Source organism: Apus apus, chromosome 7 (assembly GCF_020740795.1).
Source record: "Apus apus isolate bApuApu2 chromosome 7, bApuApu2.pri.cur, whole genome shotgun sequence".
NCBI classification, from domain to species: Eukaryota; Metazoa; Chordata; class Aves; order Apodiformes; family Apodidae; genus Apus; species Apus apus.
Window position 1 is genome coordinate 15,515,345 of NC_067288.1, and position 25,879 is coordinate 15,541,223.

The 25,879-nt window shown below is 37.8% G+C and overlaps 1 protein-coding gene across 9 annotated transcripts; it reads left to right on the top strand.

The window, feature by feature from the left end:
* Positions 1-143: 143 nt before the first annotated feature.
* On the top strand, positions 144-23,069 carry KYAT3 (kynurenine aminotransferase 3). 9 transcript variants are annotated; one of them, XM_051624608.1, is made up of 15 exons: positions 151-242; positions 905-983; positions 2,074-2,174; positions 4,862-4,920; positions 6,148-6,292; positions 9,168-9,317; positions 10,549-10,635; positions 11,914-12,036; positions 12,127-12,247; positions 16,074-16,150; positions 17,026-17,115; positions 17,761-17,947; positions 18,921-18,994; positions 19,448-19,534; positions 20,894-23,069. In XM_051624608.1, exons 3-15 carry the CDS (start codon positions 2,076-2,078, stop codon positions 20,954-20,956), a joined length of 1,362 nt encoding a protein of 453 aa, XP_051480568.1. In that variant the 5' UTR covers positions 151-242; positions 905-983; positions 2,074-2,075; the 3' UTR covers positions 20,957-23,069. The 9 variants fall into 9 exon arrangements, 8 of the variants coding, with proteins under 8 accessions (XP_051480567.1, XP_051480568.1, XP_051480565.1 ...); XM_051624605.1 differs by having other exon boundaries at positions 905-967; XM_051624609.1 differs by lacking the exon at positions 151-242 and adding an exon at positions 257-325.
* The last annotated feature ends 2,810 nt before the right edge of the window (positions 23,070-25,879 follow it).

Consider the following 25,879-nt stretch of genomic DNA (forward strand, 5'->3'; position numbering starts at 1 on the left):
CCCCTTCTCCGGAGGCGCCGCGAGGGAGCGCCCGCGGGCGGGGCGCGCAGGCGGGCCGGGCGGGCAGGCGGGCCGGGCCGGGCCGGGCGGGGCGGGGCGGGCAGGCCGGGCCGGGCGGGCCGGGCGGGGCGGGCGGGGCAGGCCGGGCCGGGCGGGGCGGGCAGGCGCCCAGCTCCGCCCCGGCGGCGCCTCGTCTGCCTGCGCGGGCGGGAGCGCGGCGGCCGGGGAGGCGGCGCCGAGCGGTGAGTTGTGGCGGTGCAGGCCGGGGGTGGCGGCTCTGCCCTCAGGCCGCCTTCCGAGGGCCTGAAGGGGAAGCGGCCGCGAGGTGGGTCAGGCCTCGCCGGCTCCCGGCCCGAGCAGGGGGGGCCGGGTGGTCGCGCCCCTCAGAGGAGCCGGGGGCCCGGTGGCCGCAGCCGTGCGGGGCGGCCTGTGGCCGGTCACCTGCCGAGCGCGGGGAGTTCGCTGGTGCCTGGCAGCTGCTGGCCCTTCCGAAATCGGTGCTGCGGGTTGGAAATACGCGTGGGTAGGAGGCGTCCGGGACCGCATGAGTGCCATGCGGCATGGCCAAGTTATCTAAGGGGAGCTGCTATCTAAGGGGAAAACACTGCTGCCTCGTTCCATACAGGATTTATTTTTTTTTTTCCTCTCCATGGTTAGTTTATTCTGTTCTATGTAAGTTATGGAAAAAAAAATACAAAATATTGACCACTGTAATAAATCCTTCACATACAGCAGTTACTAAGTTCAGAACCCTTAATCAGAATATGTAACTTCTCTTGAGTCCAGTAATTTTAGCAACAGTTCTCTTGGTATGATGTGTCATTTATGACTTTTCAATGGCAGGAAAAAAAGAAAAAAGTTTTGGAGAGACTTGAGTAAGATGGCACCCTTTCTTTCTCTAAAGCTTTCACCCCTTAGACGGAGACGAAGAGACAGGCTTTCAAAGGCTTCACAGAGTTTGGCTGAGGTACAGCATTTTCCAGGTTTGCATGTCCAGCAAATATTAAACACAACACAAATATAACAGGGATTATATTTACAGAATCAAACTGTCAAAGACACTTACGTTTGTCCTTGTGTGCTAACTGCTGCCAATGTTGACACTGTGCTTAAAGGGTAATACTGTCTCTGGTCTGACCCTGGGAGAACAGTGCTATTGTTATAGTCATGTTTTAACATTGTATCAGTGTCTTACAGAAGTAGTTTTTATTAAGCATACACAGGGACAGAAGTAGAGGATTTCACAATCCTTTTTATTTCATTTACTTGTTATCAAATATTATGTGAAATATGCTAAGTGCTGTTATTGAAAGTAACTTAAAATGTGTTTACAGGGGATTTAAAAAAATTTCTTTTGCGTCTTTCAGAGTATCTGCTGACTAGTATCAAAGACTTAATTGCTGTTTACTTTGCTAAATTCTGGAAGAACTTGCCTGAAGTACCAGCTCTTGCTTCTTATTGTTATTGATTAACAGGGCATTGTTCACTCTAGTCGGTAATGATCTGTTACTCCACACAGAATGTCCTTTCTAGCTGTCTGTTTTCTGCCACGGTAGATATTTGATGTTTGCCAAGTCACTGTAGCAGAATTTAGTACAGTTATATAAAGTGCATAGGCCTGCCTCTCCAATGTGCCTGGTGATCTTAATTATCTCAGTTTCACAATACCTGATTTGAAACACTTGAAAATGGAGACCGGTTTTAAAGCTGTGGATCTTTCAAAAAATTGGGCTCTGTTTTTGTCTGAATTGGCAATTGTAATAGAAATTTTTATTACATGAATATAGTTTCACAATAATTTCAACAGAGGCTTTGAACCTTGAATGACATTTAGTTTTAATTGTCATTCAAGCAAAAGAAGATCTGGGCTGTAAAATAGAGGAAACCTTCCTTCTAGATAACATTCAGAAACATTTTGCAACCCTGTCAGTTAAAGTTTCATCCTCTATGCTTACAAATGTGATAGGTCATAATTTACTAGAACTTAATTCAATGAAACAAAATCACTGAAGGGAAGAGGATCTTACCTTTTAAAATTGCTTAGTAATGTGTAGAAATTCATTCCTTACGCAGGCATGCTTTTTGCTTCACGAATCTTCTGTTGCCTTGGCATTAGAGCATACCAACTACGAACAGATGTGCTTTCCAGATCTATCAAACTTTCAGCCTCTGCAGTAAGTAATCCTTCAGCTTCATAGATAAAACTATTTCATGCCATATTTTAGAGATGTGCTAATTTTGCGGTGTTGCCAGTATTAGCTTTGTCTTCTTTAGTCTTTGTTACATTGATACAAATATTTAATATGAAGAACAAAATAAGATATTTGAATCAGTCAAGTATTTAATCACACTGGTGTAACAATTTGATTTATTACTGCATTGTGTATCCTTTTGAGTCTAGCACATAGCACATCTAGCATATATCAGGCCAGAAGGATTGTCTAGTTCTTAGGGCACTAGAGCTTGAAATATTGGTCACAGTTTCCATCACAGCTTTATCACACAGACTTTTGGTAAGACAATTAATTTCTTTATGTATCAATTTTCCTTTAACGAAATTAGAGTAGTGGTGCTTCTTGACGCTGCAATAACAAGGGTATATAAGTACCTCAAAGAGCTTTGCAACATGGTAGGTGGTTGGAGGTCATACTCTGCATTGCATATAGAGCACTGGAATGTAAATAGTGTTCCCTGGTCAAAACAGAAGTTCATCTAGTCAGTAACTTAGGTCAATCACAGCACATGACAGATCCTTCAAAACAGATTTTTGAACCATTATACTGGACAATTGTAGCATATTTTGCCCATATGAGAAGTTTATTTTATTGTGTATGCTGCTTTGAAGGTCAGTTTTTGCCTGAGTCAGTTTTTCATATGCTGTATTTATATTCTGTTTAATAGAGTTGGATTTTCTCACTAAATGTGCTGAAATCTAATTATTTTTTAATTTTCTTAAGGTCTTTGCTTCAGTTGTAGATTTTTTACATTGAATTCCTCAATTTAATTATGCACTAAGTAAAAGTATTTGCTTCTATCATTATTAAACACATTGCCATTTAATTTAATCACATGGGGTTTGTATTAGGAATAAAGATAATACAAGCAGCACCTGACTTCCTATCAGGTGCTTTCCCTTGTAGAAAGTGTTAGGGAAAGCAGGAGGTCAGAGTTAGAGCTTGATGAGGACATACCCCTCTTGCTTAACACCGATCTTAACAACTCATGGAGGTCCTAGCACCTGGAAATGGATGGAGGGTTATCAAGTGGTGACATAACTGGGCTAAAAGAAAAAAAGCTTTAGAAATTCTAATGGCCTTTCTGGAAGAAAGAATGTTACTTTAGGTATAATTTTAAAATGTCACTTAATTAGTTGGCTTTCTCAAAGTAATAAGGTGGACGTGAACCCCACTGTAAACTGAATATATGAAAGCCTGAGAACTAACGCAGGCTCAGCTGTACTGTTTTAAAACTGGTTTCAAGGCAGAAGACAAAATGAATATGAAGGCTTGTTAAAGTAGAATGAGAGCTCTAAGGTGTAGGCTTATTTTACTTGTCAATACATTTTTAGCTAGGGAAAGTTATTTAATGCAGGTAAGATTTACATTATAGTTAATTATAAAAGTCCTGCAGTTAGTAAGCCTTGAGCTTTTAGCAAATGGAAACAATTTCAAGAAGAGCTGGTCAATGGAACATACTTGCCCATGGCAGCATACAGAACTCTCATTGTTAACTGGAAAGACTCAAGGTAAGACATTTAATCCTTTTAGTACTAGAAGTAGTCTGGCATGTGAAAAAGAGATGTCTGGGAAGGGGCTCAGTGTGAGTAGTACCTGTGTTATTTGTATTTATATAGTACAGCAAAACATTTAAGCATCTTTACCAAGACATACACTGTAATATTGGAGTAATCTTCTAAACTGTATGTGCATTTTTAAATAAATGCAGCACAGATCTTAACTCCCCCTTGTTCTGTGTCAAGAAGTACAACTTCACCTGTCTGGTTAACTTCATGGTTTTCTTCCTGAGGACAAATAAAGAGTGTCTTGTGCTTTGTTCGTCTGATGTTTGTGTCTCATAGATAAGCTCAGAATCAGATCTGTAGAGAAGACATGTGAGCAGAGAAGTATCTGTTTAATTTTATATCTTTCCATTCTTCAAATCATTATGTATATGGTAGCTTCATTACTGTAAACAGGCTGAGTGCAAACATGTATCTGCATAATATTCTGAGTAATTTCCATTGATTCAAAGTTGAAACTTGGAGTGTGATGGTAATGCAGACCTTAATTAAAGGTCTGAATATACTGCAAAAACATGTTCTGATGTAGTTTTGCTGTGCTGTAAGTAAATACTTTAAAGTTCTGAAAGTCTGAATGAAAACAGGAAATGTCTTTGCTATTTCCTCTTCCTCATCAATGTGACAAATAAAAGTAGACAGAAAATGCACACTTCCCAAATAGGATTGGTCAGGAATTGTGCTAGAAGTAACACAGCCTTTAAGTTGTTAAGAGTATCATAGCAGAGAAAAAGAAAGTATGTACCCTATTTTTTTTTCCTTTTACATAATCTTTTAAAGCTACTGAGCTAAATTATGCCCTTGATCCATCCTTGCTGAAAGTCCAGTGGCTTTAGATGATGATGAATGAGAATTTAGGACATTTTTGTGTATTTTCTTGTCTGAATTCAAGCTATTGTAGAAGCTTTAATGAAAGAACATGTCTGTAATTTTGTGTAGCTACTGAATTCAGCTGGCAACAGTATATTTGAGAAAGCATGAAGGAGGGTTTGTCATACAGAATCCAACAATGTAGTACTTTGTCTTTCTTAACAAAACCCTTCTGTCTGTATTTTGATCTTGCAGACAATGGCCTTTAGACACAAAAACACAAGACGAATTGAAGGCCTTGATAGCAATGTGTGGTAAGTAAAGGGAAAATATCTGCAAATGTCAGAAAATGTCTTTGGCTGTTATGTTTCCTTTCCAAATTGACAGTTACCACCAATAAGAAGGTGCACAGCACTTTCTATACCTGCTGAAGTGTATTTGGCACCTTATTAGAAACAATGAACCAAATTCAGTTTAAGGTGTGAATTAATTCTTATTCCTGAGCTTTAAATATTAGGCCTGGTCTTCTCTTCATCTAGGAAACCACATAAGAAGTACAACTCTTGGGCATGGTAGTGTAGCTGACTTTCAGATTTAAGTGTTAATTTTGTTGAGCAATATATTTCAATTACACTTGATTTGTGTTTACCAAATGAGTCAGATTTCTTTTTAAAGCCCTTGTATTTATAATTTAGCTTATTATTTTAATACACTGCTTTCTAGACCAAGTGGGTATTAAAGCAATATTATCATCACTGGTAAATATTGGATTTTGTTAGTTGGTGAAAACACTATTTTGGGCTTACATTAGTTGTATGTATATATATGCACAAGGTCTTTTGGTCATCCAGTCTCAAACTCATTTTTAGCAATTTGTATTAATTTTTGACAGAACTGTGATGCTATGTGGATTTTTTGTTTTGTTTGGTATTTTAGTTTATTTTTTTCTTTGCATCCTGTTAACACTTGGATAGTGAAGAAAGGGTAAAATGGACAGATTACCCATCAAGGGAGGAAAAAAATTTTGTTCAAGAATTCTGATGTTTGTATCTGGCTGGCTACTAGGAACAGTTGATGAATAGCCTGAAACAGGCAGTTGCATAAAATCACACACACAAAAAATGTATACCACTCTGAGGTGACTGGATAGTTTAAATGCCACCTTCACTTGACAGAATCTAGCCTTTAAATCATTTAATGTGACAGTTCTAATTAGCTCTACTTCATTTTGCAAAGAGGGTAGTGTTTTGTTTTTGCACATATCCAGAGTTACTGTGTTTATGTGTTTGCATATCTGAGCACAGTTCTGCTGGCAGAAAACTTATTCTGTGGATGCAGAAAGTCAACCTTTTATTGACTCTTCTGACTCTTGTGGTTACTCACCCTTGCCCAGTTCCCACCTCTCCATGTGAGCACTTTACTATAACCTGTTCCCTGCTGAGAATTTGGCAAAGTGAAATAATTTTTTTTGTTGTTTAATGCTAATGAAGGAAAAGAGAATTTTATCTGGTATGCTAACTTTAAGATTTTTTTCCCTTTAGGGTTGAATTTACAAAAGTGGCAGCAGATCCTTCAATTGTTAATCTTGGTCAAGGCCTTCCTGATATATCCCCTCCCACCTATGTCAAAGAAGAGCTGGCAAAGGCAGCAGCAGTTGACAGACTGAACCAGTACACACGAGGCTTTGTAAGTACTGTGAAACTTGAGGACCCAAGTTCAGTGGAGAACATGCCACAGGGGAAAAAATTGTCTTTGCTTTAAATTAGTTTTATCTGTAGATCATACTGTTATGTCCCAAGTTGAGTTGATCTAGTAGCCTTATCTGTTATTAATGAACATCCTCTGTGTAGGTTTCTTTAAGGCAGAAGCCTTCAGTGAGAGCAAAATGGTAGAGCACATGTGGGAAGAGCCAATTCCCAGTTTAAAGAGCGTAAATTACGCGTTTACCTCCAGTTTTGGTCAGTGTAAACATGAATCAGATAGGATAATGGTAGAATGAGAAAAAAATACTTAATGGGGAGATTAGGAAGAGATGTAAACAGTAGGTTTTTGCCCCTGGAAGATAATCACTGCCCATTCTGTAAGCTGGTTTGTAGAGCTTGTTTCTTGAGTTGGGTGTGAGTGTAGCATTTATCATTGTCCAAGGCAGGATATTCAAATGGACTATGGCTGTTTTATTATGACCACTTCCTTGTTTGTTTTGTCTTTCTTAGATTTTGTGGTAAAGATAAACCATATTGTCCAACTGAGAATAATGTGTTAGGATTGCTGTAAGGCCCTAGGCAGTCTTCTCTAACATTTTTTTAGATGACCAGGTTATGCAACAGTGAGGAAAAAAAACATTGTATAGACTGGTAGGCCAAGAGTTGTTCTGGTAGTTGTGGCATTATTGTGTCTATATTCTGACATAATTTTTTGCCTGTTTTCTGAGAATCTACATGTGTTAGAACAGATGGGAAGCAGCAGTGGCCATCTCTCCCCATCACAGAAGCTGTCACAGTGAGCAGAACAAAGGCCTTACCTGCCCAGTTTCACAGTACCTGAGCAAGACAGGCCCAGAGACAGTGGCTGAGGTCAGCACAGCTCACCAGGTGAGCTTGTGGTCATGAGGTGGGCCTGTGGTCAAGCCAGGAAGTCAATCCACAAGTCAGGCCCAGCAGTGCTAATCACAGTTAGGCTAAACCCAGTGATCCAGGGTGACAAGGCAAGGCAAGCCACAGAATCAACCTGCAGGTACAGGCCAGGTTCAACAGGGTCTGTGGCCAGGTACAGGCATGGCTGTAACTGAATTGCAGACCAGCAACCCTACTGCACGTCACTTAAATGAAGCCACTCAGTCAGGGGCACAATTCTGAGTAGAGGCCCTGGGTGAGGTTGGACAGGGCCATTAAGGCCTATTAGGGCACTCAGGGTCCTGACAAGAACAGAAATAATAAAAAAATATATCCTCAGTGAATGTAGTCTCATTCCATCCCTCCTTGGGTCATTTTGTTTAGTCACCTATAGCTGTGTACAAAGACTCTCTGCAAGTACAAATGTATATATATGTCTTTTTATATATTTTAAAAACTCTCTCTCTATATATATACATGAACTGGAAAGTGGAAAGCAATTATTTACTGTTGGACACACACAAAAGATGACTGGGCTTCATTGAATTTCTGGGCTAAGCATGAGAATGTTCATTCAGCCACGACAAGGTACCTGAAAAGTCTTTGCTTACTGAGAAGACAAGTTTTTGGAGGAGCTTGGGCATAGGGGGAAAGGTTACAGAGAGTGGGCTACGGTCTGCTTTAGAGCAAATATTCACAGATTGATTCTCTAAGCCAATTTGCAAATCCAGCATAAATATTAAATTCCCAGTATTCACTATTTATTTCTGTCACTTTGTTCTTTATTTACAAGTAGCTTGATAATTCCTATGAGAATTATGAACATTTGTAGATATATTTTACTGTAGATAGTAATTAATTTTTTTTCCCAACATTCCCATCTTCTAGCTTTTGCACATCTTCTGCACTTCTAAGGTTTTTGAGCACAAGTATTTGGGGTAGCAAATGTGGAAGGGATGAGTATGAATGATGCATGTCCATCTGATAATGGAGATATTGTCTCAGCCCTCTGTGGTGCTTGGTCCCCTCCTTGACTGTAGGGCCTGTGTAGTGACTGAATGTGACTTGGGTGGTACAGCATTCCTGTCTAGCTGACACACTCATGGCTGGAAATGGCTGTAATTTGAATCAGCAATTACTTGTAAGCCTTAATTTATGGTAATGCTCTTGTTTACAGAAGGGTTTGTGATCTTATGCCTTGTGTGTAGAGCTACAGTGTTAAATATTTTAGAGAAGAATTTTTGTTACATAGTTGAATTTTGTCACTGAGCTGTGTTCTATTTCTACTAAGTATTCAAAAATATTTTTTGCAGCAGGAAACCTGTAGTTTTTTTGAATAGGCAGAATTGTCTTCTTATTTTCGTATTCTATATGATCTTTGTTGAATGCTTGTTTTCTTGTTCTTTGCACATTTGAGAAGAGTACATTAACCACCATGTAATGATTCCTACAGTCATAGGTGCTGTTTATCAACAGTATATAAATGGAATAAAAAGAATTCCCTTGAACCAAATATGTTTTAGTTGAAAGATAAAAAAACAAAAGCAGCTTCAGATGGAAATATGGGCAGGCAGGAAGGAGACTCTAAAGGGATGAGGGTGATGTCAGAGGGCACCTTCTCTCCTTCTGTCTCTTGTCCTAGCTCTGCTAAAGGCTACCTGGACCTATCCTGACAAGTGGTAGTAAGATAGAAATTAAAAAGCATCAGATATACAAAAATAATTTCCTAATAGGTGCAAATAAATTGGAACCACATTTCTTCCCAAATGTGCAAAAACTTAAAACCATGCTAACTGTTAACAGCCATTAACACTGAGGGCTCATCTCATATTTTTTTTTATTTCAAAATGTATTATTTGATAGATGAGGGGGGGAAAAAAAACCCCAAACATGCGCTTCGTACACTGTCAGGAAAACACCAGTCAGTTCTGTTTGTTTGCTTTAAACAGGGACATCCGTCACTGGTGAAAGCCTTGTCTCAGGTGTATGAGAGAGTTTGTGGAAGAAAGATTGATCCTCTCACAGATATCCTGGTGACTGTGGGAGCTTATGGATCTCTCTTTAGTACAATACAGGCATTAATTGAAGAGGGAGATGAAGTAAGTTTTTATTCTAAATATTCACGTATACTCACTGAAATAAGAATTTGCCTGTTTTTTTATTCGTCCGCTTATATTTATAAGTTAATGTTGGGGCTTCTTTCTGTTTTCCATTAATTTGATCTGTTGCAGTTGCACATCTGGCTTACAGTTTCAGAAGTTGTGATCAGGAGACTATTCTTTGGATGTCTTCCTATCATTCACCAACTTACAAACCCCTTTATTGCATTCTTTATGGTACCTGTGGCAGTTTCTTTATCAATATTACTGTTAAGTGGCACTGTACACACTGATTTCTTATTTGAGAAAACTTGTGGGCTGTTGTCTGCTGCAGAAGACTAAGGGTGGCATGAGGTATTGTTGATGTTTGAATAATAACCTTTGTGCATCAAATTCTGTTTTGGACCATTGCATGTAGTAGCATAGGTAGCAGAAGAGTCCCTTAAAGAAAGCATTGTTAATTTATTAGACTAGCTCTGATGATTAATTCCTTCACTACAGTTATCTTCCTTTTTGACAGTGATATTAAAAGTAATTTGGGGGGAATATTTGGTTGTATCTGGAGTGGACAAGAACTTTGTCATGCATTTCGCTTTAAGCATTTTGTTGATTTCATTTGTATAGTGTATTGTTCTCTGTATCTTCCTTTTCCATTGCTCTGATACCCACTTCTCTTTTTTTTTTCTAACAGTTCTCTGCTATTAGCTTTTGGGTTTGTATTTTTTTTGTTTGTTTTCCTGTTATCTAGCCTCTACACGATTTTCCTTTAATTTGTCCTCTTTTTCTTCCTGAAAATGTTCTTCTGGTTAAATTTGAGGATGTAAGCCATTCTTCTGGGATTTCTAGATACTTGGAAATCATGGAATTTCATGGACAGAATTAGGGCACTTGTGCTGTGGTTCAACAATTTGCTTGTTGGTATCTCCCATCTTTGCCTTGCACCTTCAAATCTCCACAGAAGCCAAGCATTCCTAATACTGTATCTTAATAGTTGTAATGTGTAACTACAGAATAACAGCTTATGTGGGTTGTCAAAAAGGAGTAATGGTTATCATACTTAGATTGAGGGCATTGTTATGCCCTGTACTGAAAGGAGGAACATTCTGCGATGTTGGATCAGGATGGGGTGCCAGAAACATTATCAAGTTATGGCACCAAAGTAAATCAGGAAATCTGATGGTATCATGCACAGTGAATTCTCTGTTTCTGATACTGATTATTGTAATTTCAGGTCATAATAATAGAGCCATTTTATGACTGTTATGAGCCAATGGTAAGGATGGCGGGTGCAAAGCCTGTTTTTATCCCACTGAGATATGTGAGTAGCTTTTTAAAATTTATTTTTCATATAAAGTTTCTCATCCATGCTCAACACAGTTTGATGAACATCCCTCTAGGCGAGGCTTTTCTGTATAGTTTTTCATAGTATCCAATTATATAAAAATGAGGTAGATTACTGTAGTGTTAACTCTAAGACAATAATCCAAAACAGATAGCATATTGTAATAGTGTTGGAAGAGATGGAATAGTGTTTCTTATTTAATTTGTGTGTTCTGAAAGGTGATCAAAATTCCTTTTTTGGATGTCATCAGAAAATGTTTTCAGTGCAAAAAAGGGAAGGAAAATTATGTATCAGCACAATTTCTGTATCTGCTGGTTTTCAAAAGATTTGGTTTCTGATCCCTTCAGCAACTCCTGTAATGACAGAATATAATTTATTTTGCAAAATCTGCTTATTAAATAAAGAGCAATCATACAGTAGATATATTTGCTATATATACAAGAATTACTGTTTCGTTTACTGGTAAAATGGAATCATTTTAGTATTAATTAGATTAATTTTCAAATTGGTACTGTTGGCATTATGCTGGCAGCTTGCAAGGACTGTTTAGGATGCAAAGTGTTGATCCTGTTCCTGTTGCCTGGGGTGAATGGCAGCCTTGCACAGGGCTGAGGGGCTCTTCAGGCAGGACTGTGGCATGGATACCATGAAATTAGAACAACACTGACTGACAAAACCTCCAGCACTGCAGTGGGAGTAGGTGAGACTGTTCTTCTGGGCTTTTAGGGATGTTTTGAAGGACAGGTTTCCTCCAAGTATTTTCTGTTTCGTGCACTTATTTTCAGTCTGACCAAATCCTAGTAATGTGCAGGTGTCAGAAAGTTAGTGTGGCCATGACCTTTGTTCTCTCCAGCAACTGGCCCACATTTCTCTTGTCCTTGTGTAATACGTCCAGAGCCTCAGTGGTGCAGGTTTTTAACTGTTTGACCATTTTGATATGGACAAGGAGGAGAAAAAGATCTTGAATCTCTCCAGTGGTAATCAATCTTTCCAGCTAAGCATGCACACACTTGTTCTAGTATCTGGGTGGCTTTAAGACAGACAGTGGCCAGGAGGTGATCACCACTGTCATAATAATTTACCCTGCTCTTAGCCTCCTTTCCTGTTCCTAGAAGTGCCTTCTCCCAGGGGAGCAGGGCAGATGGGATAGGTGGTTGAGTATAGTTATCAGTGTCTGAGTGGTAAGTTGGGCATCTCTGTTTAGCTGCAAAATGTTGTATTCAAGTAATGCATACATTGTTTGTTTGTTTTTAGAAGAAGGATGGAAACTCTGCATCTAGTGCTAATTGGATCTTAGATCCTGCTGAACTTGCAAATAAATTCAATTCCAAAACAAAAGCGATTATTCTGAATACCCCACACAACCCGACAGGCAAGGTAAGAGTCCTACTTTAATACTACTGTAATGTCAGAGTATGCCTTAAATATTATGATTAATGCATTGTCCCTTACTTTCTTGTCTCCCAGGTGTTTACCAGAGAAGAGCTCCAGGTAATAGCTGATCTCTGTATTAAACATGATACCCTGTGCATCAGTGATGAGGTGTATGAATGGCTGGTGTACAAAGGAAATAAACACATCAAAATAGGTACTGATTTTTTTGTGGCATCTTAGAACTGGTTGTGGAATGATGTAGTGAACATGTCTCTCAAGAGATAATGGTTGTTAGAAAGAGTTCAAGCTTTGACTATTTTACAATTTTTAGACTCTAAGGAGGAGACACCCTCCCTTTTCTGAAAAATATTTTAAAGAATACTTTCCAAATAGAATTTCCAAAAGCTCTTAGGTACTTTGGAGCAGATATCCACAGAAATCAGTGGGACTGATTCTCATAAATCAGTTATGATTCTCTGAATATCCCATCCTTATTCAGTTACTTTGCTAACTATGACAAGTATAACTGCTGTTATTGTAGGTATACTAGACTGTGCTTTGCTGAGGATGTCATAGAAGGAACAAGGATGAAAAGTTCCTTCTCAAAGTATTGTAGAGAGAATCAGTGTGGGGAATGCATAATGAGGAACACAATTACTTTTGCTCCACTACTTATTAAAAAAAAAAAGGTCTAAAGGTTAGCAGTATTGCTACAGGGGTAAGGCACCATTGCAAGAACAAACTAGAAAACCAAGTATGATGTTATGTTTGGCACTGTTCCTCTTGTTTTTCTTCTTGATTCAAATTTCACTAAGTTAGTGGAATTGCTCCCACTATCTCAGTACAAGTGAATGTAGTGCAGATTACTTAACTCTTTCCCCAATCCTGTAAAGCTACAGCTAAGCATTTCTGTAATAGTTCATAGCATGGTGGTCTTGGTTTGGGTCTGCTGATGTATTAGAGCTGGCTAAAGTCTGTAACTTCCTTCTTACATGCACAGACTTTCTGTTTCTGATGGTAGCATCTTGCATGAACTATCTGTTATGAGGTACTTAATGTCATAATGAAGGCACATTTACCTCATGTGGAACAGAGACATCTAGTTGAGATTAAACAATGAAATTAAGAGGTCTAAACAGACATGAAAAAGCTTAGCTTTTTTCCTGGCTTTACCACTGGTTGAATGCTGAATCACTTTGCTTTTATGCTTCAGTTCCTTATCTGTAGAGAAGCAATAAATGACACTTTCCATTAGTGGTGGCTACATCATTGTAAAACAGAATCTTATAAATAATAAAAAGGAACTTATATCTAAATGATCTTGCAATATATAGCTCAGCTATGCAGTTGCTGATCTGCTGTAGTATATTGATAGTATTGGGCATGCACAGGCTATGGAAGTGGCCTAATTTCATGGCAGTTCTGATGCCTTGTTATACCTTCTCAAAGACCTTCAGACAGGGAAGAAGGGGGCAATATTTTTAATACATTCAAGTGATAGTAATCTGAGTCACCACACAAGAACAGGTTACCACAGTGACTAGTATGTGTGGCTTATCTTCTCCCAATTGCAAAATAAAATTAGTTAAATTAAAGCTTTATTCATGGGCTTAGCAGGTTCATAAATGTTTCATGCAAATAGCATAAAAATAGCCATCCTATGAGCCAAAATCTCTGGGTGGTGTAAGGTAATCCATTTTCCTTTGCAATGGCAGCAGGCCTGAACACTCCTGTTGTCAGCTACACCTTGTCTTCATGGACAGTTGGTGAATTCTTAAGACAGTGACTATTGTTTGTTAGTATCAGTGTTGTTTTAATGCTTCAACCCCAAACATTTTCAGTTGAACAAAAGGCATTCTGTAGTTTAGCATAAAATGTAAAAATACCATATACTGATAATGCAAGTTAAAGCCTGGACAGTTAGTCAGCTTGGTTTGGGTTCATATTCTCTAACAGATCCCATGATAACGTCTTTAACTTTAGTTTTAAAATTATTATAAAAAACCTTCAGGGTAACACTGGAAACAATAATAGTATTTCAGTAAAAGAAACAAGATCTGCTCTTTGAACTTGAGCTTCCTAGATTATTTTTTTAAGTCTATAAAATATAATACAAGAATAAAATGGATGTGTTATTTCACTATTTAAAGACTCTTGTATTTCCACGTTAACCTCTACATGCTCCATCAAATGCAGGGACACCTAGTGAGACTTGCAAAATGGATATTGCACCAATTTACAGGCTCTGGTGGTGGTTCCTTAATACAATTTAACATGGTTTGCTAGCCACGGATCATAAAATGAGTACAGTCTTTGTGCTGTTGCTGAAGCAGTTTTCTCTAGTGTAGAGCACTTCATCATGTTTCTCATCATTATCTGACTTCTGTAAAGCTGTGGACCTCCTCTAAGTAATGATTAAGGTTGCACTGGCAGATTTAGAGATTGTTTTTCAGAACTGAGGATTCTGACCAGGCCTCTTAACAAGCCAAGTGCCATCCCAGGTAACAGGCTTATTATCTGTGTTAGTTTGGACTTAATTAAATTGTAGTCAGTTTATGGTGTCATATAATGATGTTGCTGTATGGCATGGAGGAATTTCCCTTTGTATTTAAAACTTGATGCTTGCAAGAGCAATAGAGATGCTTCTTCTGTGCACTTTTGCTGCTGCTATTGTTTGAAATGCTGTTACATTCCATCTCCAAGGTTGAATTCCTATGACTATGTGGCAAAATAGTCTTGCTAGATAGAGGGCATTAGCTTTGGAATTCAATTTTTTGCAGTCTGTGAGAGCTACTTCGGTTGCCTTCAGTAAGTGATCTATACTCTTGACCTAGCTAGCTAGAAGAAGCATCTGTTCAGACTAACTTTTTGTTTTCAAGGTCACATCAGTTGAGTAAATATGGGTGGGCTAGCAGAAATATGAGGGTTTTTCCTGATCTTCTGTTTCTCTTCTTGGCAAGTCTGCTCAAAACCAATACAATACATGTTTTCAAATAACTGCAAAGACTTATACCATATCTAATGCAGATAACTGCTGTGAAAACTTCCTTATGAAATTCAGTGGGTTTATTTGGAAAATCTTTGTTCATTTGTCTCCCTTGAGAGGGGATTTAAAAGTTGACAGAGTCATTGTTAGTGGTTCTACTGTACAAATGTGGTGGGGCTGGATGTTGTTTACCACTGCAATTGCAGTAGTGGTGTGACCTTGTCTAACTTTGTGTCTCAGATGTAACTGTCCTGATCTATCTGTTTCTGTTGAAAATTAATTAAGTTAAAGAGTCCAAATAGAGCTCCCCTGAAGCAGTGTACAGAAAAAAAATTGCAAACTACAGGAAGAGACTTTTGCTTTGTCATCTCATTAGAAAGGAAACAGGATTTCTGTCTCCTACCAGATACAGAGACAGGCCTCCATGCATCACTTGCATGATCCTTGCAGTCATCCTTAGCTGGCTGCTATTGTCAGTCAGTCCCAGGCCTGTTCCAGTTGTATAAGAAAATGTAATTTATTTACTCAGGTACTGTTTTCTGATTCTTGTTCTGTTTGGTTCTGAGTAAGAAGTCTTAGGAAGTATTTTCTTTTTCTGATGTCTGAGACAGCTGGTGACACTGAACCGGACAATTCTGGTAAAATAGCTTTCAGTGCCTGAGTTAATGTTGTATATGGTGCTATTACTGGGCATCAGAAACAATGCTGTCTTGAGGTGAATGGGTAGCCACTTCTTAGATAGTAGCTTCCTTATGAATAATTATGCATTTTAACTGAGGATGATAACTAACATGTAGTTTTCACAAACTACCTCTCATTTTCTGCCTCTTCCTTCTCCTTTCATTAATCCTTACCTTATTTTCATGCCAAAAACCATTGGCCCATATATCCTTTCTCATTTTTTATAATTGCTATAATTTTAGAATGTTCTCATTGCTTCCTTAATATGCTGCAATGCTATATCAACATATAGCTCTGAGGGGCAGTACAGTTTTTCTAACTACATGGAATATGTGAGTGCACCTGTACCAAATTAATTTTATTTTATATACAGCTACGTTGCCAGGTATGTGGGAAAGAACAATAACTATAGGAAGTGCTGGAAAAACATATAGTGTAACTGGCTGGAAGGTAAGAAGATCCAATATAAAAGAGTTCTGTTATATAAATAACAGAATGCATTTATTACAGTTACCAAGTCTCTGTTTTGATGACCTGTCTTTTGAAAGCTTCTGGCAAATCTCCATGTCTCCAAAACATGAAAATAGCATTCAGTTGGAGCAATTACCTATCTTGAATGTCGTGTTTTAATTCTCTTGTGTCTTGATTAATAAGCTCTCATGAGAAAATAACCCTAAAAAAATAGAGTATGATTTGTTCAAACCCAGTCAAGATTACTGGAGAAAACATGGACATTATAATATTTTATTTTTCCAGTTTTGTGGTGATGTTTTCAGATTCTGATAATGGTAAGTTTTGGAATGGCTTATATTTCTGTAAAATATTTAATTATAATATTTTTCTTGAGTTTAAAATATGTATCAGTAAACAAAAATATGTAACCATTTGACAACTAAATTCTTCATCACCTGTGCTCAAACTGAAACATGACATATGTGATGCAGCAGTGAGCTTTTGTTTAATCTCAAACCACCTTTGACACAGGAGCTGATGAGATGGAAAGATTCTAAAACAATCAGGAATAACATTCCTAATAAATGCTGTTTTATTTCTAACCCTTGTTATATGAAAGTTAATAGTTTGCACAGGACCCTATGAGAGATGGGGTAAAGAAAGAAACTGTTGTCTCAAATCTAGAATATTCTTAAGGGCATAATTCAGCAGACTTTGTATAGACCACCTCTTTTCTGAATTCTTTATCAAAACAAATTCACTACCAACTGTTAAAACAGAAAAACTTGGGACAGTAACAAATAATTAAAATTAGCCAATTTTTAGTAACACTGTTGCTTTAACTATAATATTTGCATGCTTTCTTCCCTTAGCTTGGTTGGTCTATTGGCCCCCAGAACCTGATTAAGCATTTGCAAGTTGTTCACCAAAATACACTGTATACTTGCCCAACACCCTTACAGGTAGGTACAGATGGGGCAGAGGAGGTGATTTTCTGGTGTAGCAAAACTGTAGGGCTCACTATAATAAAACAATAATCACAACAATTTTTAGTTGTCAAAATATATCTTCTTGGGTGCAAGAAGAGGCAGCAAATTCAATCTGCTCACCAGACATTAAAAAAAACACAACAAACACAACAAAAAAATCTGTCAGTATTACAGATTCTTTCTTTCACCTACAAACTGCTGCTTCTTCCACAAAACATTACAATCTTGTTGGCTTTCTAGCATATACAAATAAAAGTTGTTGCAGTAAGGTCTTTTATCCAGCAATATCTCTGTCTACCAGTTTCTAGTATTCTATGATTCATTAGTATCAATAATGTAAACTTGACTTCAATTCAGATTGTAAACCCTTGTGTCAAGGACTGTGATTTCTGTACATAACTAATGCCTAGGAAAGGATTGGGGCTCTGGGTGTTGCCACAGCACAAAGTAACAAATAAATTACACTCTTGGATGTAGCTTGTGTAATTTATGTATGGTAATTTGCTTAGTAAGGGCCAGAAGCAAAGAAAAATCCACATTAATTAACTAGGAAGTGTGTGAGTGTCTGTGAGTTGACTGAGTATCCATGAGTACTTTCAACATTGATTATGTTTCCAGGAGGCTTTGGCACAAGCATTTTGGATAGACTATAAACGCATGGATGACCCAGACTGCTATTTTTACTCACTGTCTCAAGAGCTGGAAAGCAAGCGTGATCGCATGGCTCAGCTGCTTCAAGAGGCTGGACTAAAGCCTGTCATTCCAGATGGAGGATACTTCATGATTGTTGATGTTTCTACATTAAGTTAGTATGAAGTTTATTTAAAAGGGTGTGGAAAGCAAACATCATAGTTAAGCTGAAAATGCAAATTTCATTTTAAACTATATTCTCATTTCATGTTTGCATAAGGTTGTCATAAGTACTAATTGGGACTGAAGTTTTTGGTTTGACCTTAGCCTGGAAGGTAGATTTTATAAGCTTCAGCAAAGCCTTTTGTTTGTGATCCTAACTATTGTCTGTGTTGTGCAAGGCTTTGGCGAGGTTTTAGGGAGGATAGAGGTGAATAAAAATTCTGTTTTCAAAAGGTATACAATTAAAGTTTTGAGAGTCAGGCACCTGGCTTAATATCCTGAGTTTGTACCATTTCTCCTTTCTGTTTGTTTGTTTGTTTGTTCTTAATCTGAAGTCATACACTGAAGGCTCTTTGAGGAATTCTGATTTATAAACACTGTGAAATACTACAAGTGTTTATGAAACCTGGAAATTCAGGTGTGGTAACTTCAGAGGAAAAATTCCCACAGGGGAACATTATCTGGTTCCACATTTTTAATTAACTGGTCCTAGTGGCACTTGTCATTTACACAGAAATATTTAAACACAGCTGGACCCGACAGTGCTACCATGTGTCAGAAAGTTTTAGATATCCCAGTTTCACAGATGAGAAAACTGCAGTTGCAGTGGTTATTGCTGTCCCTGCAACCAACACACTCTTCAGTACCCTCCACAGTCCCAATTTCTCAGTAACCCAGATGTGAGGACTTCTTGGAGTACTGCACGGCTTTCTTCCAAGCTACATGTCTGAATAGAAAGAAATGCTCAGGTCAGAATGCAAAGGTTACATTTGTAGATTTGTTTTAATTGTGATAGTATAATTTTAAATTATATTTTAAAATAAAAAGCCTAAGTATTAACTCTAATGAAGTTTTGTTAATGAATACCTTCCTAATAGAGTCCTAGAATCTTACAACATGTTTGTTTTAATTTATTTTTTTTTTAGATGTGGATCTCTCTGGTGTAGATGAGAAACAACCTTATGATTATAAATTTGTTAAATGGATGATAACATCTAAGGTAAGGTGTCCTAGACATACATAGTTTTAGAAATGCTTTTCTATTGGAAGCAACAGCAGTGCAACTTAGTAAATAATGTAGTAAATAATGTAGCAGTTCTTAGTAAATAATGTAGTAGACATATTAAATTCAAAATATTATTTGGTGTTTATAGTAACTGCTAATATTGCTAAATATGCTTATCATGTAGCTTGTAGGTTTGATTTACATCCCAGCACTTTTTATTCAGCATGCTTAAATGCTAGTTATAAAAAAGTACCTTTCGAAATGTTTTGCCTAAGAAAAGTAATTTGAATTTAGTTTAGTCTACCTAGTACATACAAAACTGAAGTGTGTCTTTCCCTCTCATGATGGGAGAATTGTAGAAGTGGAGCAGTAAAATCACCATGCTTAAAACAGATATTTTTATACATATATAAAATAAGCAAATAATATTTCTCTTTTATGTTTCAGAAGCTGTCAGCAATTCCCCTTTCAGCATTCTGTGGTCCTGAGACAAAAAGACAGTTTGAAAAATACATACGTTTTTGCTTCATTAAGGTAAATTTATGTCCTGGGAAGACTTAGGACTCCATAATATGAACACAGTACAAAAATCTGCAGGTGACTGATTATTACATTTTGTCCAGGATCTCCTGAGTTGGTTGGTTTTAGGAGCAGAAAGTTAGTTTGGTGTAAAATTCAGCATAAGGTAGCTTAAATTGTCTTTTTCTGAAGGACTGTAACCCATAAATGTGGGTGGCATGGCAAAGAAAGGCAACTGGGAGAAAACAATTGGGTGGGTAGGCCTTTTTTAGCTTACTCTCTTGATTTTTAAAAACATTCTTGACCAGTGGTGACAGTGAAAATTAATGACATAGATATGCTATCAATTAAGGTGAATGATAGAATTCAGAGCAGAGAATAAGTATATAGCAGTGGCATATCCCATGCCCATTCAGTTTCCAATAAGAGAACCAATAAAGAAGTCACCTTCACGTTTAGCCCACTTGCCTGAAAATATATAAGGATTCACCCGAGCTTCAGATCACAAAAGAAAGCAAGTTCTTTGTGAACTGGCTGAATTCTGCGATTTTGTGAGCATATTCTTCCTTCTGTTGAGTCTGTTCTTGAAAAGAGTGAAAGACTTTGGGGTCAGGTACATACACTCTGACAAGCCCACAGCCCTAACATGTTTCCTGATGGTTCTGTAGCAGGGATAGCATAATGGAACATGTGCTGCTCCTTCACTGTTTTAATATGAAGCTGGGAGCCTTAGCTTGAACCACTAATTAAGGGGAGTTTCTGCTTGTGTTACTTATTTTTTTCATGAGGTATAAACTGGGCCGGTAACAACCAGAATGAAATTTGCTGGTTGCAAATGTGGCTTGTCCGGGGTGAACAGCACTAATCATGTCAAGTTAAAGACTACTTGTGTGACTCACCAGTTTGTAGCCAAGCCACACGACTGGCCAGTGGACATCTTTAGAGGGATTATGTTTAAGTAGTTCACAGCATAACTTGGTTGCATGGAGATATAAAAATCCCAAATGTACACATAAAGGTTAGGAAACTATGTTAGCTCTATATGTCTCCAATATAGAGCTGCCAAGTACCTAACTGCATAAATGCCAGACATTTATATAATAAGTATTGATTTTATTAAATTTGATTGTATGAATGCTAGAAAATGTTACCTTTTAAATATATCTAATAAATATATCTAATAAATATTTGCATGGAATCAGCATTGAATTATTTGTGTAGTCTAGATTTCTGTGTATAGCTGCTAATGAAAACTGACTGATAGATATTTACAGGATGTAGAAGTGAAACTGCCAAATACTGATTTAGGATGGTATAATCATGACTTTCCAGAACTCCATACTTGCAGTAATAGTGATAATCCTTGTTTTGCAGAAAGACAGCACACTAGATGCAGCTGAAGTAATCCTGAAGAACTGGAATAAACAGACAGCCTGATTCTTCTTACTAACTCTTCCATCCACTGTAATTATGTAATAGTCGTGGGGTTTATTGCAAATTTAAGTATAAATTACTTAATACAGTACAGAATTAATATGACACTGTAAATAAGTTGTGCTGCCACCTGCTGAGGAGTTAAAACAGTGATTTACTGACAGGCATGTAATGCAACTCAGGTTATTTTCAGTCTTTTCAAAATCATAGATTCATCGAATCATAGAATGTCTTGGGTTGGAAGGGACCTCTAAAGGCCAACTAGTCCAACCCTTCTACAATAAGCAAGGACATCTCACACCAGAACAGATTGCTCAGAGCCCCATCAAGCCGACCTTGAATGTCTCCATATACTTTTTTTCCTAAAAAAATTTAAAAAGGGATTAATTTCTTTTACTGCAAGACAAACATTTGTAGGACTGTGTGAAGTAAACAGATGATAGGTGTATTTTAAAACTTAACAGAAAAAAGTGGGAGGTGGTTTTGGTAGAGATAGTATAGGAAGTAGGGGTGAGACTTAGTCATCATGGTTTGTGAAACCCAATAGCCTGCAGTGAAGGAAAATTAAGATACGCCTCATTAGATAATTTCAGTGGATTTCTACGTATGTAGTTACCTACCACAACTGTCCATGAACAAATTGCATCAGTTTAGATAAAGCAGTTGTTAAATCAATGCAGTGCTTAAACGAGAGGCAAGATTGAGAAGTGCTAAGTTGCATAATTACTATTTGACTGAAAATATTCAGTTCTCAATAAAATTAGAAAAATCACATTTAGAATGGGAAATCTATTTACTCATGTCTGCCTATTTGTTTATTATATGGATGAATCTGCAAAGCAAAATAGAAGACTTTACTTCAGAGGCTCCTTCACAATCAGATGTACAGTGATATAATTGATTCTGTCATCCTTTTTGTTACCATGTTCACAACACTGGTAACTTCACACCAAACATATTTCAAACTCTTTAGGTCTAGGTGGAGCATGAAGATGGGTCTAATACTGTGCTTTGAAGCTCAACTAACTTTGTTTAAAGCTCAGTTGATAGAGGACTCAAAAGAGATCAAGATGGAGAATTCCTTTCTAGGAGAAGCACTTCAAGAAGGTAACTTTTTAAGGCTATGTTATGTTCTCCATGTTGTTTCTATATTCTTCCCACAGACCTAACGATGGAAAGCCTGAACAAATTCAATAGCTGGTTTTGCAAATCTATGATCACACAGCTTGAATCTTAACTGAATGCCATCAGCCTGTGACCATGGCCAGGGCCTAAAATAAAGTACAGAAACTGGACTGTGAGAACAGCTGCTAGGCTCTTTCAGTAGCACTTCTTGGTCTGGGGTTTTTAGGAGTCCAGCAGCTGGGTCTTCAGTACCCTTTGTTAGCTGTCTTGTGCTGCCATTCCCCAGATCTCACCAGAAGATGGTTGGCTGGTATTTTTAAGGTGGTGTGTAGTCTTTGTGTAGAAAAATCAATTTAGTAATTAAAAGAACTGAAATTTCAGCTGAATTTCATGTGGAAATTCTCTATTTTACAAGGACTTTAAAATTCATTTTTATAAGTTGTACTGGATAGCTGGGCTGTTGCAGGCACTAAGGGAGCAATGCAACAGTGAATTGAGCTGTATGATAATTTGGGAAAAGAAAATGTAAAATAGTCTGCTGCTTATTTGAAAAGTAATTTTTTATAAAATTATTCCAATTTTTCTAGCATAAGATATATGGTAAAAACATAGGCTTCTATGAATTATTTGTATGATTATGTGAATCAACATTTTCTAATTTCTTAAGCCTCTGAAATGATAATAAAATATTTGAATTTTGGTTTCTTGCTCTTGAAACAGGTGCTTCTCAATGCAATTAAACCTTACACAGGTAATACTATTTTCATCATTGTTATATATGAAAACTTTTAAAGATCATTGCATCATACTTCTCTTGAAGATGACAGCTACAAAGCACAGTTCTTCGTGTATTTTAACACCCTATTTCTGCAATCTAAGATTTTCCTAAGATAGATGAGTTGTAATGTATTAAGGTTCTTCTGTTCACTTCTCTTTACATTGTTTTCATTGCTCTATTTAAAAAAATTAAAAGTGCCTCACTGCTTTCAAAGGACTTGATGTAACATGCTTATATTACTGTTACTGGCAAATGGGACACCCTCTGTAAAATCAGTCTAGAATATGCCTGAAAGAAAAATTATATTCAGTGCTGAGGAGGAAATAAAAAAAAAAAAAACTATAGCAAAATAATTTTCCCTTTGTGATGTGTGACTTTCAAAAATATCATTAGTATGCAAATAACTCACCTGCTAATGCACCAAATTTGAGTTGGGACAATCAAGTGGCCAATGTTTGTACTGGCTTTAGCTGGGATAGAGTTAAATTTCTTCACAGTAGCTGTATGGGTCTATGTTTAGGATTTGTGCTGAAAATAGTGTTGATAGCACACAAGTTTTAGTTACTGCTGAGCAGTGCTGACAGAGTGAAGGCCTTTTCTGCTCCTCACACCACCCTGCCAGTGAGTGGCCTGAAGTGCATAAGAAGTTGGGAGAGGACACAGCTGGGACAGCTGGCCCCAAATGACCAAAGGGATATTTCATACCCTAGGAGGTCACGCTGAGCAATAAAACTGGGAGGGAGGCTTATGGGGGACCTGCTGCTTGGGGACTGGCTGGGCATACCTCTGTTGGTGATGAGTAATTGTTTTCACTTGTGTCACTTGTTTTTCTTGAGTTTTATTTTCCTCTTGCTTTGATTCCTCTTTTCTTTCCTTATTATCAATATTTATTTTTAATTATTAAACTGTTTTTATCTCAACCCACAAGTTTTTCTCACTTTTACCCTTCCAATTCTCCTTCCCATCCAACCATGGAGTGGAGAGTGAGTGAGCAGCTGTCTGGTGTTTATTTACCAGCTGGGGCTAAATCACAGCCCTCATGTTAACAGGACCCACTGTTTTAGACTTGATTAGTTTTCATTTCTTCTTTCCTATTTTGTCCAGGTGCTTTAATGAGGTAATATTTTTGTTTCATCAAAGGTCTGAACATATAAGATGGAACAAAGAGATGAATTAACATACCAAGCATAATTGAGCTGCTCTGGCTAGCTATTGTTTCCTTCACTTGCTCCTTTCAGACATTTGACTGACATCTGCTATTTTAACAAAATGACCATTGGCTAAATCAACAAATGATTACAAAAGACCTTTAGACATACAAGTAAGAAACAGTGACTTGTTTTCATTAAGTACTGTTCATTGTGTTTGCAAAGGCATTTGAATAACCCATCGTAGTTGAAATTATGCTCGTAATATTAACAGTGTAAGAATTGCAATTTAATTACACGTTTTTATTACTGAAAGTAGCTGGCATTAGATACTCTGGGTGAAATTTTAAGGAGCTCCAGAATTACCAATTAAGTAAGCTTTAAAATAGGATTATTGTTGCAACTACAGTGATGGAAGAGCAAGGTGAACTTTCCATAAGTTATTAAAATGATCTGTTATTTACAGAGACTGTTAATAGTGGTGTTCCCATTTGCCACATCAACCACTTCTTTTCTGCTGCTTGTGGACAAAGAGCTGGAAAAAAATACTGCAGACAGGGAATAAAGAAATGCTGAGATATGATCTGTCATATTTTTGCAATGTTTTTGCAATTGATTATCTTTCTGTGGTGGAAACTAAACTATCTCAGTTCTAGTTAATGAGGATAGGGTCAGGAGGAACCTACTTTTGACAGTGATTGCCAGCAGAAAATCTTTTTCATAGAAGGGATTATATGAGAAGCCAGGACAAACCTGGAAAGCTTGATAGGCTAATGCTGATGAGGCACATCTGTTGCAAACAGTGCTACATACACATTTTAGAGGTTATGGGGAAACTCAATATGACATGCTGTATTCACACTGACAGTTATTGTGGGGTTTTTCATTGCTATTTTATCTTTAGTTTATTGAGCATTTGTGAAAAAGGTCACTGCAAATGAAAAAAGAGAAGCTTTAAATTTTTATCTTAGCATCTCTAATAGTTCAGCTTCCTTTTATTCCAAAAGGTATGTATTTTTTATAAATCTAAGAAATGTGTAGGCAAGTTCTAACTAGCTCATTTTCAATGAGCACACAACATTTGTCATTAGAAGTTATGTCATAATTAATTTGACTCAATATTTGACTAAAGTTTTAAGAGAACTTTTCAACCCCACTGAATTTCCTCCTTTGAGCTAGCAAATTGGAAAATATTCTTTAGTGGAGAGTGATCTTAAGTGTTGTGAATGTCCTTTGTATCTGATGAGCCAGTTTACAACTACTGATGACTTTAAAGCACTGAAGTAATGGCACTTTCCAAAATCTGCAGACCCTCCTGTCCTAATAATCCCTCTCTTTTATCAGTGAGGAGAGGCTTATACCAAAAGAGTAAGGTTTCTTCCACTGTTTTACAACGTGGTCCTGAAAACCTGCTGTTACTGCTCCAATATACAGACCAGTCCTGCATATGGATCATCTCTTGAGGAGTTAGTCTGGAGTTCGGTGCTGGAGGGCTTTGGGTTTTTAACAGTTATGTCGGGTTTCTCCTCCTCAGGCTGCTATTTGCTGCCACATTGGGTTTCAGGGGAGACAGAAGGGGAGCTGTCACGCAGGACTGCACAGGGTGTCAAGGAAACCCCCGTGGGGGTGTGTTTGTTTGGGTCATCTTGAGCAGCTGTGCAGGAGCGGAGGAGCCACAGCTGGGCTGCCTGGCACCTGTGGGTTCTGCACACAGGCCAGGTTTTTCTTATCAATCAGCCGAGTGGAAAACCCGGGCAGCTGGAGCAGATTATACCAGCCAGGGAGAACTCAACGTTTCTTGTTTTTCCTTCCTTTTTGTTGAGAATCGCTCCCGCAGTGCAGGCCCTGTAAGTGGCCAGGGCCTTCGGAGCCCGC

Bases quoted from the DNA above. Each gene is read 5' to 3' on its own strand.
- KYAT3 (XM_051624607.1), top strand. From the start codon at position 2,076: ATGCTTTTTGCTTCACGAATCTTCTGTTGCCTTGGCATTAGAGCATAC. The intron at 12,037-12,126 runs GTAAGAGTCCTA...CTTGTCTCCCAG, and splicing joins CACACAACCCGACAGGCAAG to GTGTTTACCAGAGAAGAGCT. The intron at 19,535-20,893 runs GTAAATTTATGT...CTTGTTTTGCAG, and splicing joins TACGTTTTTGCTTCATTAAG to AAAGACAGCACACTAGATGC.